The sequence below is a fragment of the Muntiacus reevesi genome, chromosome 11, assembly GCF_963930625.1.
Source record: "Muntiacus reevesi chromosome 11, mMunRee1.1, whole genome shotgun sequence".
In the NCBI taxonomy this organism is placed as follows: domain Eukaryota; kingdom Metazoa; phylum Chordata; class Mammalia; order Artiodactyla; family Cervidae; genus Muntiacus; species Muntiacus reevesi.
This window is the reverse complement of record NC_089259.1, coordinates 48,964,883-48,983,758: the sequence shown is the minus strand read 5'-3', so window position 1 is coordinate 48,983,758 and position 18,876 is coordinate 48,964,883. Positions and strand designations below refer to the sequence as shown.

The window sequence follows — 18,876 nt, the reverse complement described above, 5'->3', positions numbered from 1 at the left end:
AGACCTGCTTCCAATCATTAGGAGGTAAATATTGACTATTTAAATTCTCAATGATGGACATAGTAAAAGGAGCAGTTGGTCCATACTGAGCACAGGTTTGTTTTAATTCTTTAATTTGTTTGAATGGCAGGGGTTCATAATACCTTCGCTGTTGAGCGTCTTCAAGGACGGGGAAAAGGATAGGAAATCCTGCCAAGGTTTCTCCCTGTTGCCTCGCCTGGCGAATTGCAAGTTGGAGGGGAGACAGTTTGGAGGTGTTTTTTACACATAGTGCCTGTGCGGAAGCCTCAGACCCCTTTTGCATATCAGCTCTCGGTGGGTCTAATCCCGCAATAACAGACGGAGGCTGCGATGGTAACTGATTAGAGGGACATAAGGGCTGGGAAAAAAGCTTTAAGTTAAGAGCATCAAGACGGTTAGTCACAGCTGTAAGCAATTTTTTAACCTCCGAAAAAGGGGATAATTCCACTTGTGTTTTAACAGTGGTTTTTTCAGCAGCAAATAACTCCCACGGATCTTCTGCTTGCTCAGCAGGGTCTAATTCAGAATCAGAGTCAGAGGAACTCTGTACAGGGGGTTTTTCTGCCATATCAGAACCATGCTCCGAAGGAGGAGCAGTAGGCAAGGTGGGAGGTTTGCCAATTATATTCTTTAATGCAGTCTCCAATTTTTTGCTTTCATGTTCAGGGTCCAGACAGTCCCTGATAAGAGTCCATAATGAATAGGCATCTAACGGTACCTTCTCAGCCCCATGTAAAGAATAATACTGCTGAATTTGCTCTCCCACCTTCTTCCAAGTTTCTATATTTACAGTCCCATCCTCAGGGAACCAAGGACAAACTTCTTCTACAAACAACAAAAACTTTTCTAATTTATGTTTAGCAACAGTAACTCCTCTCACCTTTAGCATAGTCTTAAGCATAGTTACAAAAAGTTCTCTACTACTACCTTGACCCATAGTTTATACTCTCGACTAAAACCCTCTCCGCCCTTAAAAAATCTGTACTCACGTTTCTCTTATTTTATTTTATTTTTTTCTCGGGATCCCCTCTGTACTCACGTATCGGGCGGCTGCGACCGTGTAGCCCAATCGAGTCCCTGTTCGAGGCGCCACTTGCCGGGACCAGCCGGCAAAATGAACAAGTCCCGACTGCAACCACACGGAAGCCTGAGAAAAAAAGATGATAGTAAAGGATGGGGTCGAGAGGGCTGAATGCTCTTTAGGCAAGTCAGCGATTTTATTGAGTAGAACAGCTACCTTTATACTAGTACAAGCAGAAAACATAATTCATAAAAAATGCCATCTGGTGTCTGTCACATCAATACAATTCTTTGTTTTAAGTGATTGCAGAAGCTTACATCTTGTTTTTGGCATTCCCAAAATAAACTACTAAGTGAAGGTCACTACTACGTTTTTCTCAAGGAAGAACAAAGGAGGCCCAGCAAATATTTTACTACTTTATCATGGGGTGGCGGGACAGGGAATGGCCCCCTTCAAGGCCTTTTCCCAGGGCCTATTTGGGCCTTGAGCAGGCCGGCTCCCCGCAAATATCTTCTTTAAAAAGCTTTTTATAATCACAGTGTCATTTCAGTTAGAGTAATCATGCAAAAGGGATCAGAAGTAGGGCTTTTGAATTATAAATTTAACAACGAGAATTTATCTGGGTCTCTATTCTCTGAAAATGGATCACTGTATATCATAGACTTGTATATATAACAAATCTTTTTTCTTTACTATGAGTAGTAAGTAACCTGCCATTCATCAGTGGGAACCACATGAATCTATATTTAAGTAAATAGCAGCTTGTGTAGAATGTAAGAAACATTCTAAATGCATGTTGATCCTAAATGCAAGTTGGAAAAAATATGCTTGGGTCAATTAATATTCAGACAAATTTTTGAAATGAAAAGTGGTTTGGAAAAGTATTTTGGAATTGCATTTCATACATATTATATTCCCTACTGTTAATTTTTTAATTAGGGCCAGAATTATTGACAGTATAAGTTCAGTGTACTTTCAATGAAATGATAATCAGTCTTCCTAGAGTCTTCCCTTAAAATACTTGAATCCCAGAAGGTTCTCTTTATCTTGGACTTATTTAACATTGTTTATGCAGGCTTTTAGGCTTCCCTTGTGGCTCAGCTGGTAAAAAATCCACCTGTGATTCAGGAGACCTGGGTTCAATACCTGGGTTGGGAAGATCCCCTGGAGAAGGGAAAGGCTATCCAGTCCAATATTCAGGCCTGGAGAATTCCATGGACTGTATAGTCCATGGGGTCGCAAAGAGTCGGACACACTCCATGTATCTTTGGGACGTCGGACACAAATGAGCGAGTTTTACTTTCTCTTTCGTGCAGGCTTTCAACTGGCTTCTGTGTAACGTCATCCAGACCACTTCTCTCCATGATATTCTGTGGCATTTCGTGGCATCTCTGACTCCTGCTCCAGTGGAACCAGAGGAAGAAGAGGATGAGGAAAATAAAACAAACAAAGAAAATGCAGAACAAGTGAGCGAGTGTCTTAATTTTTTATTTGTCCATATTTTTATAGAAGAGCCAAACTCTCTTCAGGTAATACCATAATTTACATGAGATCATTCACAGATTATATAACCTAAAGGCAAGAATACTAGTTCAGAGCTATGAGCAACATACCAACTATGCTGAGTGAAAGTTTTCTGTTTCCAGAAACACTGTCAATCAATTCTGATTTCTCACTAGCTATCACTGTCACACACAAAGTAGTCAGTTGGAAGATACATACTGTACAGTGCAATATAAGATGAAGAAGGCAACATTATTATAGAGAAGAGCCATCTACTTCACAGCATTACTGTAAGGCACAGAGAATGAAAATGAGATTGTACCTGGATATGAAATTCAAAAAATTTGGCTAGAAGGGACTTCAATTTTATAGGAGGCAGCCTGTATCATGGAAAAGCATTGAATGTAGACCCTGGAAGCCTGGGTTCCAGTCACATTTATACCTCTGGAGCTGTGATTTATGGATCTCATTTATATTTCTACAGTAAAAAAGTAGAAGACTAAATCCTCAATTTAAAAAGCTGTCAGAATAGATTAAAAAAAAAAAGCTCAGTACTGTTTATAAGCATCGCATCTTTTAAAACAGAAGGACAGAGGAAGATTAAAAGTAAAAGGTTAAAAGTAGAAAAAGATATACTGGATAAATACCAATCAAAATTAGGTTGCTACAGCTAGTTTAACATCAGATAAAATAGACTTCAAGACATAATTATCAGTAAGGATAAGGAGGCTCTGTATAAAATGATAAAACAGTAATTCTGTGTCTTCAGTGTATGCATGTAGTTAATAAAATAACCTTAAAGATGTCAAATGAAATCAATAGCGCTGCAAGAAAAATTGAAAACAATCCACAATTACAGTGTGAAGTTATCACATAACTTCATCATAGAGCTATCTGTTCCTGTGTAACAGATACTCCAAAACCTACTCAATGGAAACAGTTGCTTACTGGCTCCCAATTTTGTGGGCCAGCAGTTTGGGTGGTGCTCAGCTGAAGGGAAAGGCTCATTTCTGCTAGTAGATTAGTGAGTACGCTGGAACTGATCCTCATATGTGGCATTTATTTGGTTCGGTGATTTTATTTATAGGTAACCTTATCACTTTTTCCTTTAAAAATGTAAACATAATTAGTTAATCTTACTGGATGTTTGAGATGTGGTTTGGTTTTATTGTTTACATTTCTACTACATCAGTATCATTAAAGTACACATTTTCTTTTGTGGGAAAAATTCCTTCCAGCTCCCAAACTGATGAACTTGCTTGCCATTTCTGTCTTAGGAGAAAGATACAAGGGTATGTGAGCATCCGCTCTCAGATATAGTGATTGCGGGGGAGGCCGCTCATCCTTTACCACACACGTTTCACCGCCTACTTCAGACGATCTCCGATCTTATGATGTCTCTCCCCAGTGGCAGTTCATTACAGCAGATGGCCCTGAGGTAATCTTATTTCCAAGTGTCCTAAGTACCCGGGAAAAGGAGTTTTCTGAAGCAGTCAAAGCATGAAATGCTTGAAAGAGCTCTTTACATACTTAAGGTAGAAAGAATCCTGTGTTATATGAATGGTGCCTCCCTCATGGTTGTAATTTAGAATTGTCCTTCGCCTCAGCTCATGCCTGTTGGCCCCTCTATAAATTGTGGATAGTATACTTCTGAGTCCTCTAAATTGTCACAGTCTGAAACCATCTTCCTCACTTTCCTTTCTCTTCTACCCCAAATCACATGTCTTAGTGCTCCCCAAGAGTAGAAACTTAAGTGTTGCATAAATGGAGAGGGCAGTGAAATCTCAAAAACAGAATTCAAAATAGGGTTTTGAATTGAAAAGAATATCAAGAGAAATGCAGCCAATCCTAAAACTGCAGTGAAGAGCATCTCCTCCTTTTAAGTCCTCACCATTCCTTTTACATTGTGAACTTTATCACTAGAGCCTCATACTGGACTACACGTATGAGTAAATCCCCTGTTGATTTTTATAAGAAATAAGTTGACAGAGTGATTTTGGCTACCCACATTCCTAATGATGAGACCAGCAGAGGAGAGATTCTGTAGTGCAGGATTTTTGAAGTACAAAATATGTTATACTTTGATGAATTAGTGTAGAATTATAGGACTAATAAATTTTAAGAGTCTGTTATAGTTGGGATAACACTTGTCTACAAAACTGATTTATTACCTTTTTTGCTTTTATAGCTTTGATCTTCATGTGTCAGTTTGGCTATATTTAAAATGGATAAACTTTCCTTAGAATTTACATTGTTTAACAGAAATGGCATATATTTCTCCCAAAAAAAGCCAATAGAAGTCATTTTGTTTCTTGAATTTTTAAAATTTCTAATAACAAAATAAATAAAACAAAATAACAATTATTTTACCTACAACATTAATATTAGCTGCAGAGTGCTTTTATTTTTTTCAAGGAATTCCTTAGAGTTTCCTGAAAAAGAATTATTTAATATATTACTTATGCCTTTTTAGGTGCTGGAGTCTGAAATTCAAGCAATCTGATCACCAGTTCCTCCATCAGAGCAATGTCTTTCATCACATTAACAATATTTTGTCAAAATCAGATGATGGAGACAGTGAAGAGAGTTTTAGCATCAGCATACAGTCTGGCTTTGAAGCTATGAGTCAGGTCAGTCATCTAACAGTTATCCTGTGTTTTCCTGTTAATACTCAACAATGTATTGAAGGAGAAACTGAAAATTACTCCTAAACAATTTGATACTTTTATTTCTATCTCATGCCTATTTTATCATTGTGAAAGATTTCCGTTTGAGTGTTACAATGGTGTGTATTTGTTTCTGGTAGGAATTGTGCATAGTAATGTGCTTAAAGGACTTAACCAGCATTGTTGACATAAAAACTTCAAGCCGACCTGCCATGATTGGCAGTTTGACAGATGGTTCCACAGAAACCTTTTGGGAGTCAGGAGATGAGGATAAAAACAAAACTAAGAACATCACCATCAACTGTGTAAAAGGCATCAATGCCCGCTATGTATCTGTTCATGTGGACAATTCCCGAGATCTTGGGGTAAGAAAGGAAACTTAACTGTGGTTTGTTAGTTCTTTTCAGACCTTTATTAATCATACAGTCTCATTTCTGAGTTTTAGCAAAAAGGCTTTCTTCTGGAACTTCGCCAACCAAACAACCTATTTGTATTTTTAAAATAACTCTTAAGTCTAAAAACAGATTAATATGACTTGGGGCACCACTGTGAAATACCCGTTTTAACGATCTGATTATAAATATATGAAATCTATAGCTAAGTAAAAGAAATATCTACTCTATGATTTTTTACTTCCATGCCCTTGTTCAAGCTACTTCCTTGGCCTGGAAGTTCTCCCCTAAACTCTGCCATTCAGATTCTTCTCAAGTCTAAGACCCAGCAGACAAATTCTCCCCCAGTACCTCTTCTATAAAAGTTACTCTTTCCCTCCTCTGGGTTCTTTTTTACCTTACACTAGCGGCACTTAATGCAGTTTGACCTATAGTGTAATTAGCCTTCAGTTTTTAATCCTCACCCCCACCGTCTCAGGGGAGTTGGGGAGAGTTCCTGGATTAACCTATATGATCATACTATATATTCTCCCTAGCTCTAGCCTGTTTACGTGTTTCAACTGAATTGAGCACTCTTTAACAAAAAACACTGAAGAAGAAAAAGCATCCTATTTGCTTGAGTATTAAGGGCCAAGAAGAATGTAACACCAACTGCCAGATTCCCATGCTTCTACCCCATTCTTGAGAAAGAATGCTTCTTAGATTTTTTTCCCTCAGAAAGGAAGTGGCCTGCGGATACAGTATTAATAAGTCCCCCTGGGCCATTGCCAAGCTGCTCCTATCCCACTTGTGTATTTCCTTTCTCAGGGAGAGCCAAAGCGGTGGGTTTGGGTCTCAGATGACCTGAGTGGAGAATGCCAACCACAGAAGTTCAGTCTACAGTCAGAGCACTCCTTGCTGCCTGCAGTCACCCCAACTGCTGTCCATCAGCACAGATTGAATAAGAAAAAAAAAAGGCTTGGCTAATATATCACTGTATCGCTAGCTTATCACCTCTTGAGACCCAAGAGTTCAATCAGAACAACTACTTTGTCTTACTTGAAAGTCAAGTGTAATAAAGCAGAACACTTTTCGGGCAGGAACTCACTGCTCAGTACAGTGTTATCTTTGATTCATGTTTTAAGCTAGAATGTATTTTCCATCAAAACAGTGGTTGCAATCAATTTAACATTTTGTCTTTTAGGAGAGATTATCATGGTAATATTCATTTTTAACAGATATGCTGACATCAGCTTTTCTTTTAGGAAACCTCCTCTGATTTATATGCATCATTAAGACTTGCATAGTGTGCTGTGTGTCCCCCAGCCTTCCCATCACACTACCTTAAACACAGCATTTGTTAATTTGAATTGCATCAGTTGTATAAAAGTATACAACTCTCCAAGGAATACATATGTCCATCTATTTCTTGATGTACTTGGCATAAAACTCACTCAATCTTAAGGTCTCTGACTCTAGTACCAGTATGATTCTTTCCAGTACTTAAAGGTATTAAATTGCTTTTGATACTTTACTTTATATGTTAAATGGTCCTTCCCTAATTTGGCGAAGATCTCAAGGGGATAAAACTCATAACTCTCATGTATCCTCCCTCAAGTCCCTATGGCTGTCTGGGGGCATCGTGATACTCAAAAGTATTTGTTGCTTAAGCTACCTTCCTTCCTCCCTTTTACACCAGAAGCAATGAGAATCATGTAATAGAATGGGACATAAGTAGCAAGGCGAATTGTTGAAAGACTTCATGATAGAGATAGAATTTAAATGATTAGACTTTGGATGAAAAGAAGGGATGCCAGCCTCCTCTCTCAGAGCCCATAGAGAAGGACTGAAATGTGTGATTCAAGATGGAGTTTGTGAGAATAAGAAAAAGACAGGGTTTGTAGGAACTATGGTTGGACAGATGAGATGAGGTCAGTTAGGAAGGACTATAAAAGACAAGCAGAAGAGTTGATATGATATTGATAGGCTGTAAGAAATCACTGTCCATTCTAGAGCCAGGAACATGGCATAATAACTATTTTGAATTGTTTATTTTAGAATAAAGTCACCTCGATGACCTTCTTAACTGGCAAAGCAGTAGAAGATTTGTGCAGAATAAAGCAGGTAATTAAAACTGTCATTAAATGTTTTTACTGCCTTGGTAGAAATTTCTTCTTCTCAGTCTCCACTGTTGAGTTCTAATTTTGGCATGCCACGGTATTATAGGAAACCATCTCTTTTCAAAACACTAAATTGGCAAATAGTCCATGTATGGAAATAGTTATAACCATCTCTGTTCTAAACATCTTACCCATTATTTTCCTAAATGTTCTGTAGTCATGAGTAAGTATACTGTGCCCTCCACCCTGACTTCTGCTCCCCTGCAGAGAGTCAGGGTGCTTTAGAATTCATCATAGATCCGATTCACAAATGCCACTGTAATTCAGCCACACTTCAGATTAAAATATAGATTATTGTTCTGTACTTTGAAAATCTTTCAGTTTACAACACTGCAATATATCCAGATTAAAAGTCAATGTACAAACCTACTCTAGAAACAAGTCTTGTTTGGGCTTGTGACAGATGCTGTATAAACTCACTCCCTTGTGAGTGAATAGTGTCAAAAACCATTGTATAGTACATTGAAATTTAATCCTTGAGAAGAGTTAGATTTTCAATGAAATATACTGAAGTAAATTATCACAGATGTGAATTTACATATTATATAATATTTCTTCGAAAGTAAAACATATTAAGTAACTGCACAGCTAAAATCCTTGCTTTAAATGTGCTTTCATGTAAAGGTGCACAAAATAGGATTTCATTGCTGATCATGTGAGCATTTCTACTTACAGTCAGTATAGATACAGTCATGAAAATTGTTTCCAGTGATTTCGCTTATGTAACTTGTGCTCAGAAGCCATATAGTACATATAATGTAAGCAGACCTGTATTTTAATTCTCAACTCCACCACTTACCAGACTCCTTCCATCTGTGTTAACCTAACTTTCTTCATCTGTAGCTATTATAGTATTGCTTATCTTTACAAGATTTAAATAAGATAATCAGTGTGAAATAATCTAATACACTTTTCTGTGTGTACAATTATTTGTTATTTGAGCTTACTGTTATTAACACTAGGACATAATAACTACTGTCATTAAGTCTAGGACAGTGATAAAATAGTAATCCACTTGTATCAGGTTTCTATCCCTTTTCTGCTCCCCTAGGTTGATCTGGATTCCAGGCACATTGGTTGGGTAACAAGTGAACTTCCAGGAGGGGATAATCACATCATCAAAATTGAATTAAAGGGCCCAGAAAACACACTGAGAGTTCGACAGGTTAAGGTCCTGGGCTGGAAGGATGGCGAAAGCACAAAAATTGCTGGCCAGATCTCAGCCAGTGTGGCCCAGCAAAGGAACTGTGAAGCTGAGACTCTGCGAGTGTTCAGACTTATTACATCTCAAGTGAGTGTCCTTACTACACATAGTCTAGCACAGGATAAAATGAAATAATGTACTACTTAAATAATAATATCAAGAGCTTAAAAAAGTAGTTTGTTCAGTTCGTTAGAGATTGTTAGCTATAAGTTTGGTCCATTTTTTTCTTCTCAGAGCCCAAATTCTTATATTTCATTTTGCATTCATATTTCTGAAAAGTAGGGGTTTGCAGTAAAATAGCATAGGGATATCATAAAAGCTGCAAAATCAACTGTTGCGCCCTCCAGGCCTTCACAGTGGTGATTCCTGCCATTAGCTTGCTCTCACCTACCTGTCTTCCTCACTAGGTATTTGGAAAGCTCATCTCTGGAGATGCAGAACCCACACCAGAACAAGAGGAAAAAGCACTGTTGTCATCGCCTGAAGGAGAGGAAAAAGTATACAATGTATTTATTTATATTCTAAAAATATTTATTTCCCTATTCCATTTTCTTTTGTTCAGTGGAATAATTCATGTATTGCTATGTATTTTAATGTATATGTGATACTAGTTTCTTTGTAGTTAATATTTTCTACTTTAATTAGAAAGAAGATGAAGGAACTGTCAGAAGATACTCACTTTTTGCTCATGTATGATCTAGCTGGTATTTTAAGTAACAACAAAATTTGCTCTCAACCTTGGGCTGTTTTGTTTAAATGTTGGCATTTGTAAAATCAGATTCATTGTTGACTATGCTGTGCACTCTCTTCCATCTTCTCTGTCCTTCACAGTTCAGCTCAAAAATACTGTCTTCTCCATGAGCCTTAAAGAAGGTTCATGGTGAAGACACAAAGAAGTATTTCCTCTGCTAAACTTCATAGTAATTTCTGTGTCTCTTCTTGATTTCTCTCTTGTTGGGTTTATTTGTATACATGGCTTATTGTTGTTCATTTGCCCAGTCGTGTCCGACTCTTTGGACTGCAGCACTCCAGGCCTCTGTTCCTTCCTATCTCCCAAAGTTTGCCCAAGTCCATGTCAGATGGTAAAGAATCTGCCTGCAATGTGGGAGACCCTGGTTCGATCCCTGAGTTGGTAAGATCTCCTGGAGAAGGAAATGGCAACCCACTCCAGTATTCTTGCCTGGAAAATCCCATGGATGGAGGAGCCTGGCAGGCTACAGTCTATGGGGTCGAAAAGAGTTGGACACGACTGAGCGACTTCAGTTTTTATAGTATTGCTTTTTCCCAGGTTTTATTGAATGGAACAGTATAGAAAGTAGCCTTTTTGTCTGATGTTTTATAGGTAGTATAAGAACATGTATCAGTTGTTTGTTCTTTTGGTTGCTGAGGAGTATTCTATTGTATGAGTTTACCATAGTTTATTTGTCCTTTCACAAATTTCTGATAGATGTTTGGGTTGTTTCCTCTATTTAGCTATTATTAATAAAACTGCTATCAACGTTAGCATACAGATACTTGTATGGACATGTTTTCATTTTTCTTGGGTAAATACCTGTGAGTAGGATTGCTGTATAAGAAATATATGTTTAACTTCCTAGGAAACTGCAAACTCTTTCCAAAGTGATTAAGCCATTTTACATTTTTACCAACAAAGTATTTCCGGTTGCTCCACATCTCCTTGACAATACCTGATACTATCACTCTTTTTAATTTTATACACTCTTATAGGTATATACTTGTATCTTGTGTTTTTTTTTAAAATTTTTATTATTCGTTTGTTTGCTTTTGGCTGTGCTGGATCTTTGTTGCTACCTGGGCTTATCTGTAGTTGTAGCGAACAGGGGGTTGCCCTAGAGATTAGGTGCACATGCTTCTCGTTGCAGTGGCTTCTCCTGCTGCGCAGCACGAATGCTCGAGCATGTGGGCTCAGCAGATGTGGTGCATGGACTTAGTTGCTGTTTAGCGTGTGGGATCCTCCCAGACCAGGGATGTAACCCGTGTCTCCTATGTTAGCAGGCAGATTCTTTACCACTGAGCCATCCAGGAAGCCCCTTGTGGTTGTAACATGGATTTCACCAGTGACTAATAATACTGTGCCATCTCTGTGCTATATTTACCAAAATGTATGTTCAGATTTTTTGCCCATATTTTTTTATATTGAGCTGTTCGTGTTAGTAATGGGTTGGAAGATTTCTTCATATATTCAGGAGATATATATATATATATTATGTCTTCTACCAAATACATGTTTGGTAACAATGCATTTTCAAATATTTTCTCCTAGTCTGTGACTTATCTTTCAGAGAGAAGTTTCTAATTTTGATAAAGTTCCATTTATCTGGATTTTTTTTTAATGACTTATGATTTCTGTGTCTTACCTAACTAAGGTCACAAAGGTTTTCTCCTGTTTCCTTCTAGAAACATTAGAACTCTAATTCTTTTATTTAGAACTATATACATTTCAAGTTTTTCTATAGTGTAAATTAAGAGTAGAAGTTCTTTTTCTTGATATGAAGATGTTTGATTCTTCTACTGCCATTTGTTGAAAAGACTACCCTTTATCAATAATCAGTCCACCAGAAATGTATAGGTCTGTTTCTGGACTCTATTCTGTTTCATTAATCTATATGTATATTCTTAAACCAACATCAGGCTGTCTTGATTACTGTAGCTTTATAGAGATTCCAGCCAAGTTCTTTTTCAAAGTTGTTTTGGCTATCCCAGATTCTTTCCATTTCCATATAAAGGTTAAAAGCAGATTATCAATTTCTTCCTCCTCCACAGAAAACATAAAATTTTTTTTAAAAAACTACTGAAATATTGATTGGAATTGCACCAAAGTGCTAAGTCAGTTTGGGGAGAATTGCCATCTTAATATTGAGTCTGGAAATCCCATGGACAGAGAAGCCAGGCAGGTTACAGTCCATGGGGTCGCACAGGGGTGAGAACTTAGCAACTAAACAACAACAGTAAATCCATGAATATTATATTTCCTTAGTTCTGCCCATTTATTTAGATCTTCTTATAGTTCAGCTCTGTGTACGTGTCTTATAAACACTTTATTAAATTGATCCCTAAGCATTTCATGGTTTTTTTGCTATTGTAAATATTTTTATTTCACTTTCCAGTTATTCATTTCTAGTACATAAAAATACAATTGGCTTTTGTGCGTTAAACTTATATCCTTTGGTCTAAGGGAATGGCAACCCACTCCAGTATTATTGCCTGGAAAATTCCATGGACAGAGCAGCCTGGAGGGCTACAGTCTATGGAGTCCTAAAGAGTTGGACTGGAGAAGGAAATGGCAACCCACTCCAGTATTCTTCCCTGGAGAATCCCATGGACAGAGGAGCCTGGCAGGCTGCAGTCTCTGGGGTCACAAGAGTCGGACACAGCTGAGCAACTAAGCGCAGCACAGCACGTGGTCTTCTGAAGGGACGCCTATAGCTCAGTGGGTTAAGAATCTGCCTGCAATGCAGGAGACCCTGGTTCAATTCCTGGGTCGGAAAGATCCACTGGAGAAGGGATAGGCTACCCATTTCAGTATTCTTGGGCTTCCCTGGTGGCTCAGCTGGTTAAGAATCTGCTTGGAATGTGGGAGACCTAGCTTCGACCCCCGGAGAGGAAGATCCCCTGGAGAAGGGAATGGCTACCCACTCCAATATTCTGGCCTGGAGAATTACAGGGACTGTATAGTCCATGTAGTCTCAAAAGAGTCGGACACAACTCAGTGACTTTCACTTTCACTTTTTTCTTGGTCTTCTTAAATTTACTTAATAGTTCGAGAAGCTCTTTTGTAGTAACCTTGGAATTTTCTTCATAGATAATCATGTGGTCTTCAAAGAAAGCAGTTTTACTTCTTTCCAATCTTGTGTTATTCCACTGGCTAATTCCTTCATTTACTATGTTGAATAAAAGTAGTGAGATCAGCTATGTTTGCCTTTTCTAGATTGGGGAAGGAAAGTATTCAATATTTTACCATAGTTTTTTTGTAACTGCGCTTAGTCAGTTTGAGGATGTTCCTCATTTGCTGAGAATTTTATCAGAATGGATTTCTTATATAGTTCTGTCTTTTCATTTTCTTTTATTCAGTAAAATAGCCCACATATTGCTGTGTATATTAATGGATATGCAGTATTTCCTTATATATACTTTATTTTTGTTTGAAGATGATGAGCTAGAGGAGTGATAACCAAATGGCATAGCGTTTCTTTTTGGGGTGGTAAAAATGCTCTAAAATTGACTGTGGTGATGGCTGCACTTATCTGTGCCTGTATATAAACCATTGAACTGTATACTTTAAATGAATGAATAATATGGTGTGTGAACTATATGTCAATACAGCTGCTTTTAAAAAGAAAAAAGCAAGATAAATTATGAAAGAAGTTAAAAGATCTTCCTGTCTAAAAGGAACTCATTTGTTAATGTGTATTCTGGCTATGCATAGCACACACACACAAATTTATTCTACAGACTTACTCTCCTTAGTAGATGCAAGGAAGCTGCAGTTATCCGTTCTTTTCAAGTAAGCTTTGGTAGTTCTCCCTTTCAGGTAGCTTGCCCATTTCGTCTGAGTTGCTGGATTTATTGGCATAAATTGTTCATAATATACTCTTATCCTTAGACTCTATTGTTATGTATCTTCTTTTATTATATCTTTCCAGCTGTTTGCTTTGGATTTAATGTGTTCTTTTTCTGACTTCTTAAAGTCCTAATATGAGTTGTGATCTTTCTTTTCTCATAAGCTTAGCACTGCTTGAGTGTCACAGATTTGAGTGTTGTTTTTTCCCATTTCATTCGATTCAAAATATTTTCTGACTTTTATTTTGATTTCTTCTTGACTTTTTGGGTAATCTGCAAGTGTCTTATTTAATTTCTGAATATTGGGAGTTTTCCTGATAGCCTTGTATTGTTAATTTCTACTTTAATTCCTTTGTGGTAAAGTACATAAATATAGTTTATATAATTCCATCACTTTTGAAACTATTAAGACCTGAATTCTGGCTCGTAGTGATGGTATAGTTTAGTGAATGTCCATGTGCACTTAAATGAATGTGAACTCTGCTGTTGTTGTTTGGAGAGTTGTATAAATGTGATTAATTCAGTTGGTTGATAGTTTTGTTCAGATCTATAAGAACCTTGCTGATAGGTAAGGTTCACTGTTTGCTCATTTACTTGTATCAGGTATAGAAAGATTTTGAAGTGTCCAACAATTGGATTTGTCAACTTAGATTTTAGTTCACCTGGTTGCCCATGTCAGCTCTCTGGTGGGCACCCAAAAATGACAGTTCTGTAGATTACCAGCTTTTCTCATTGTTAAGGTGGGAGCAACATTCTCTTGTGGCTGTCTCTATCCTAAGAAAAGTGACACTTGAGTCATTTTTAATTCTAATATAAGGATGATTTGCCTCAGTTTTCTTACCTATAAAGCAGGCAGAACCCCTTATGGGGTTTTTCTGAAGATTAAATAAGGTCGTGTGCATGTGTATATGTATATATGTTTGTGTATTTATCCATCACTTAAAAAAGTGTCATACACATGATAGGCACTATAAAACTTCAGCCTTCATATTTCTTCTTGCGATAGGTTTCTTTGTTTACTGTCAGTGTTGGAGTAACTTAAGACCACCATTATCAGAGAGTGTTGTTAGGACACTTCATTTTTAACCAAATGTCATTTTCCTGAGTTGCTCTTCTGATAACCAAATATGGGATATGAACTAATAGTGTTCACAGTTTAGAAATAGATTCAATCAAAATGGCACAAACAGACCAAGTTAAAGAAATCCATGAAGTATATTTCTCTGGATTTCTTAAGGTCAGAAATTTTGTCCTTTTTATGGTCACTTTAGCCACTAGTAATTTATTCAAACCTTTTATCCTTCATCTTAGTGTTATAGATCTCAATTTAAAATGAATTCACCTTGTAAAGATACCTGCATAATTACTTATCAAGACATTTCAAAATGTCAAATATATGAATTTTATTAAAAGAGCCTGCCTCCTTTTTTCCCCTTTTTGTATCTAAAGGCAACATCAGATGCTGACCTGAAAGAACATATGGTTGGAATCATCTTCAGCAGAAGTAAACTGACTAACCTACAAAAACAGGTTGGTCAATAGTCATTTCATTGTCTTCATCAGTTTTGTTTGTTTTTAGGGTGCAAAGCATTTTCCAAAATTTATGGAGCCTTTTTTATGCTGACTCTTTTATAGGTCCTACAGAATGTGTCTACCTTTTTCTAGAGAGGAAGGAGTATGTTGGCATACCTGCATCACTTTAATGACTTTGTTATGAATGTTAACTTTCTTACCTTGCTGCTCTTTATTTTTCTCATTTTCAGGTAGATTGTTTCATTTTGGTGTCAAATACCCAGTTATATCAGATTTCATTTGTGTTTCCTGTGTTCCTTTCCCCTTTGTTTTTTGTTTTAATTATTCTGCTGAGCAGTTGTAATATTAACTAAACCAGTGTTAGATATTTCTAATTATCATGAGATGGTATAGTAGTACTAGATCATTCATGTAATGGGATTTCACTTTGGGAATACCTAAGTAACATAAAACTAGCCCTTTCGAAGTCAAATAGAAAACTGACTTTTGAATTAGGTTGTAAATTGGCCCACTATTTTAACTTTCAACACCTTAAGTCTTTTTTAAATAAATCACATAAATTTATTTGTGCTTTATCTTTTTAACAGCATTTTATTGAATTGTAGAAGCTACCAGTTATAAAATGTGCTGTTATTTTCTGTCACTAAAAAAAAAACAAAAATTGTTGCCAATTAAATTATGAATTGTATCAATTACAAGTCACATTATGAATAGAAATGTGGGGGAAAAGATACCTTAGAAGTGATTAAATATGGTGATTTGTTTTAATTTCATGTCTTAAACCACAGGCAGGGGAATTGGTAACCAGTAGAGCATTCATTTCTGTACTAATTGATTTAAATACTCAAGTTTTTAATCATCATTTTCCTTAATTGTTTTTAAGATGTGTTAAGAGAATGGTATGATGGAGAATTAACTGGGAGGAAGAGTATTAAATTGAGTATCGACTAAGATTCTTTTTTTTAAATTAAACCTTACAAATACGCTTTTACATTTTCTTTATGTTGCCCTTGAACAGGTGTGTGCTCACATCGTCCAGGCTATCCGCATGGAAGCCACCAGGGTCCGTGAGGAATGGGAACATGCCATATCAAGCAAAGAAAACGCCAATTCCCAGCCCAATGACGAAGATGCCTCCTCTGACGCCTACTGCTTTGAGCTGCTCTCCATGGTCCTGGCCTTGAGCGGCTCTAACGTGGGCCGGCAGTACTTGGCCCAGCAGCTGACCCTGCTCCAGGACCTCTTCTCACTGCTCCACACCGCCTCCCCACGCGTCCAGAGACAGGTGACTGGCACAGCTCCTACCTGGAGGTGTATTCTGTTACTTTTGATTTTTAATTAATTTGTTTATTTTAATTGGAGGATAGTTACTTTACAGTATTGTGATGGTTTTTTCCATACATCAACATGAATGGGCCACAGGTATACATGTTTGAAACATTGTTAAAAATTATTCTAACAAAGAGAATCAGAGTTTCTTATTTTTGGGGGTTTTTTTTGTTTGTTTGTTATAATATATTTTGGTTTTCAGATTGTATTTTAACCCCATGTTTTTCTTTTTGACTCATTATAGTGAGAATATGGAAGAACAAAATATGTTCCATTTTAGTAATGTGCTATTGTGATAAATAGTATTCCGCTACTCAGCCTTATTACCGTGATATATATAATGACCAAGTAAGATGTGTTTTTTTCTTGCTACCCTGGAGTGGTAGTCATTTGAGAAATTAAATCAAGTTTAAATCATTTTTTCTGTCCTCATAACTTTTGAAGTCATAGAATGCCAGCTGGACTCAAAAAAGAAAAAAAAGAATACTTTAAATAAAACACCAATCTTTTTTCAAACAATTGAACTATAGCTGATTAACAATGTTGTGTTAGTTTCAGGTGGGCAGCAAAGTGATTCAGTCACATGTACATGTTATCTATTCAAGTTATTTTCCCATTTAGGCTGTTACAGAATATTGAGCAGAGTTCCCTGTGCTATATAGTAGGTTCTTGTCAGTTATCTATTTTAAATATAGCTGTGTGTATATATGTCAATCCCAAGTCTTTAAATAGAATTCTTTTATTTTTCCTACCAGGTGACCTCCTTACTAAGACGAGTTTTGCCTGAAGTGACTCCTAACCGTCTGGCCAGCATTATAGGCGTCAAGTCTCTCCCGCCAGCAGATATCAGTGACATTATTCACTCGACAGAGAAAGGAGATTGGAATAAGCTCGGCATCTTGGACATGTTTCTAGGCTGCATTGCCAAAGCACTCACAGTACAGCTGAAAGCCAAAGGCACCACCATCACGGGGACAGCTGGCACCTCCGTGGGCAAGGGGGTGACCACAGTCACCCTCCCGGTGATCTTCAATTCCAGGTGGGTTATTGCATCTGTTCTGGTGCAAAAAGAGAGCAGAGTGAGCTGCTGTCTGAAGCTTTCAGACACTTCAGATTCCATCCTGTTTGCTTATTCAGAAATAGAAGCCATGAATGACTGACCTGTGTATGAAAGAGAATGGTGTGTATGATAAAAGTGTCTTTTCAAATTAGTGGAGAAAGAAAAATTTGCTGAGTATATCATGTTAGAATACTTCCCAAGTCAAAACAAAAAACTATAGACCTTCTCACCGTGTACACAATAAACTCCAGATCAACTGAAACTTCACATATTTTTGCTTTTAAACTCTACTAGGACAAATTATAGAATATTTTTGTAATCATCAACTTGAGACGGCGTCCTTAAATAAAACATAGGACCTGAAGTAACAGGGAAAAGACTCAGAGGCTCGGCTACATAAAAGTGAAAGTTGTTTGTTTTTAAAATACAGACAACTGACTTGGAAAAAAATATTTAACAGTTAGTAGGCAATGAATTATTAGTCCTAATATTAGAAGAATGACTAGAAATCAGTGAAAAAACGACCAATACAGATTTCTGACAAGAATAGTCAATTCAGAGAAGAAAAATTACAAATGCCAGGACTTCCCTGGTGGTGCAGTAGTTAAGAATCCACCTTCCAATTCAGGGGACGTGGGTTCAATCCCTAGTCGGGGAGTTAAGATCCCACATGCCGCTGGGTAACTACTGAGCCTGCACGTAGCAACTGCAAACCCACGTGCTCTGGAGCCCACATGCCACAACAATAGAGAAGACTCTGCCTCATCCCGGAGTCCATGTGCCGCACCCAAGACCCAACACAGCCAAAAATAATTAGAAATGTTAAAAAATTACAAACGCCAGTAAATCAGAGCAAAGGTGCTTCAGTGGTAGAGAAATGTAGATTAAAACAATAGTGAAATATCTTTGCATTGGCATAATTGGCATCTAATTAAATTGCTAAAACCTTTTTGGATGTCAGTTTGATAATATCAGTCTTTTTAAAATATGCATATCCTTTGACCTACCAGTTTTACTTCTGTAGAACTGTTTTCTCTCAAAAAATGTTCATACATGTGCACAAAGATATTATAGAGGGCTCTTTGTTACAGAATTGTGTATAATAGCAGAAGATTAAGGACATCTGGAATAATGCTAGTGAAAGAGCCAATTCATGACATTAAGCACCAGAATGTTATAAGTGTATCACTTCTTTCATCTGGATAGTCTTGCCAGTGGAAGTAAATGTGAGCTGAACTAAATGGTAGTAGATTAGTCATATAGTTGACATATTCTGGTGCAAGCTCTTATCTTTATGTGGACTGGTAACAATAGTTTGTGTTTGTGGATCTATTTTGAATGGTACTGTTCTAAAAGATGCATGCAAAAATAATATTTGATATTTATAATAATAATAAACAATGAAAT

The 18,876-nt window shown here is 37.1% G+C and overlaps 1 protein-coding gene across 7 annotated transcripts in view; it reads left to right on the top strand.

Annotated features, from left to right (window-relative positions):
- The window catches only part of MYCBP2 (MYC binding protein 2), a 263,283-nt gene that overhangs the window by 226,699 nt on the left and 17,708 nt on the right, over positions 1-18,876 (top strand). For 6 of the 7 annotated variants that reach the window (XR_010658547.1, XM_065902278.1, XM_065902281.1 and 3 more), the window contains 10 exons: positions 2,359-2,508; positions 3,823-3,983; positions 5,019-5,175; positions 5,352-5,576; positions 7,641-7,706; positions 8,814-9,053; positions 9,374-9,472; positions 14,997-15,077; positions 16,099-16,365; positions 17,165-17,448. Coding sequence is in view for 6 of the 7 variants with exons in the window: in XM_065902278.1 (XP_065758350.1) it covers positions 2,359-2,508; positions 3,823-3,983; positions 5,019-5,175; positions 5,352-5,576; positions 7,641-7,706; positions 8,814-9,053; positions 9,374-9,472; positions 14,997-15,077; positions 16,099-16,365; positions 17,165-17,448 (1,730 nt within the window). In the remaining variant the exon portion in view is untranslated. The remainder of the gene's footprint in view (positions 1-2,358; positions 2,509-3,822; positions 3,984-5,018; positions 5,176-5,351; positions 5,577-7,640; positions 7,707-8,813; positions 9,054-9,373; positions 9,473-14,996; positions 15,078-16,098; positions 16,366-17,164; positions 17,449-18,876) is intronic. The other variant, XM_065902277.1, reaches the window with a different exon arrangement.